Genomic DNA, 1,349 nt, shown 5'->3' on the forward strand with positions numbered 1-1,349 from the left:
GGATTGGGATGGGACAGGGACAGGGGGGTGACAGTGCCGGGGGTCCCAGGGGGGTCCCCTCACCCACCGCTCGTCCGTGGGCACGAGGTGAACGTTGTCGGTGCCGATTCCCAGGAAAGCGGCGCCTTTTAGGATCGAGTAGTGGCTCTGGGGGGAGGGGACACGGGCTCAGGGGGACCCCAGGGCTTGGGGGGACCCCAAGGATCAATCCTTGGGGGGACTCCAGGGATCAGAACTGGGGTGACCCCAGGAATAGGACCTTGGGGTGAGCCAGGGGTCAGTTTTGGGGTGAGCCAGGGATCAGTTTTGGGGTGTCCCCGAGGACCAGGTTTGGGACCAGATTTGGACCAGTACTCAGATGCATTTTCGGGGTATCCCCAGCCCCATTTTCAGGGTGTCCCCAGCCCCATTTTCGGGGTGTTCCCAGCCCGTTTTGGGGGTGTCCCCTCGCCCTGTCCCACCTCCCTGGAGGCGAAGATTGCCAGGCGCGGGAGGTCGCGGCTCCCTCTGCTCCGACTCTCCGGGAAGCGCCGGAATCGCGCCACGTTCATGGCCAGCATGTTGGACATGGAGCCCCCTGCCCCAAACGAGGGGGGGTCAGGGACCCCCTGAACCACCCCCCACACCTTGGGGGGGGGGGAAAACCCCCCTGGATTTGGGGATACCGGGAGCGAAGATCCCGTCGCCGTCGCTCCACCCCACGAGCTCGCGGAGCTTGGCCAGGACCTGCTCCTCCAGCAGCACCAGCACCGGGGCCACCTCGTACGTGTACCTAGGGGGGGCACGGTAGGATTTTGGGGGGTCCCCACCCCTCCCTCGGGGTCCTCTGCACCCCGAAAACCTGCCCCCGAACCCCAAAATCCTCCCCCCCCCCGGAACCTCAGCATCCCAAATCCCTCCAGCAGCACCAGCACCGGGGCCACCTCACACGTGTACCTTGGGGGTAGGGAAGGATTTTGGGGGGCCCTCACCCCTCCCTCGGGGTTCTCCGCACCCCAAAAACCTTCTCCTGAATCCCAGATTCCCCCCTGACACCCTAAAATCCTTCCCCCCGGCAACCTGAGCGTCCCAAATCCTCCCCCAGCACCCCAAAACCCTCGGCCAGCACCTCCCGCTCCCCCCGCCCTGAGGGAGGTCTGGGGGGGGGGGAGGGTCCCTCAGGTTTTTGGGGGGGTCCCTCAGGTTTTTGGGGTCCTGGCAGGTTCGGGGGGGTCCCTCAGGTTTTTTTTGGGGTCCCCCAGCCCGGCAGGTTTTTTGGGGGTCCCTCAGGTTTCTGGGGGATCCCTTCAGGTTGGTGGGGTCCCCCAGCCCGGCAGGTTTTGGGGGGGGGGTCCCATCAGGTTTTTGGG

General features: G+C 65.7%; 1 protein-coding gene across 1 annotated transcript; it reads right to left on the reverse strand.

The window, feature by feature from the left end:
* Positions 1 to 32: 32 nt before the first annotated feature.
* On the reverse strand, positions 33 to 1,337 carry LOC114073113 (cysteine sulfinic acid decarboxylase-like; the record flags this gene model as incomplete). The annotated part of the gene is made up of 4 exons (XM_027910902.1): positions 1,310 to 1,337; positions 666 to 923; positions 462 to 577; positions 33 to 147 (listed from the first exon to the last, which is right to left on the reverse strand). Coding segments are annotated over exons 1-4 (517 nt in total), but the record flags the coding sequence as incomplete, so codon positions are not given.
* Between the last annotated feature and the right edge of the window lie 12 nt (positions 1,338 to 1,349).

The sequence above is a fragment of the Empidonax traillii genome, unplaced genomic scaffold (genome assembly GCF_003031625.1).
Source record: "Empidonax traillii isolate 1590-97213 ecotype Southwest subspecies unplaced genomic scaffold, ASM303162v1 scaffold5364:size8524, whole genome shotgun sequence".
Classification (NCBI taxonomy): domain Eukaryota; kingdom Metazoa; phylum Chordata; class Aves; order Passeriformes; family Tyrannidae; genus Empidonax; species Empidonax traillii.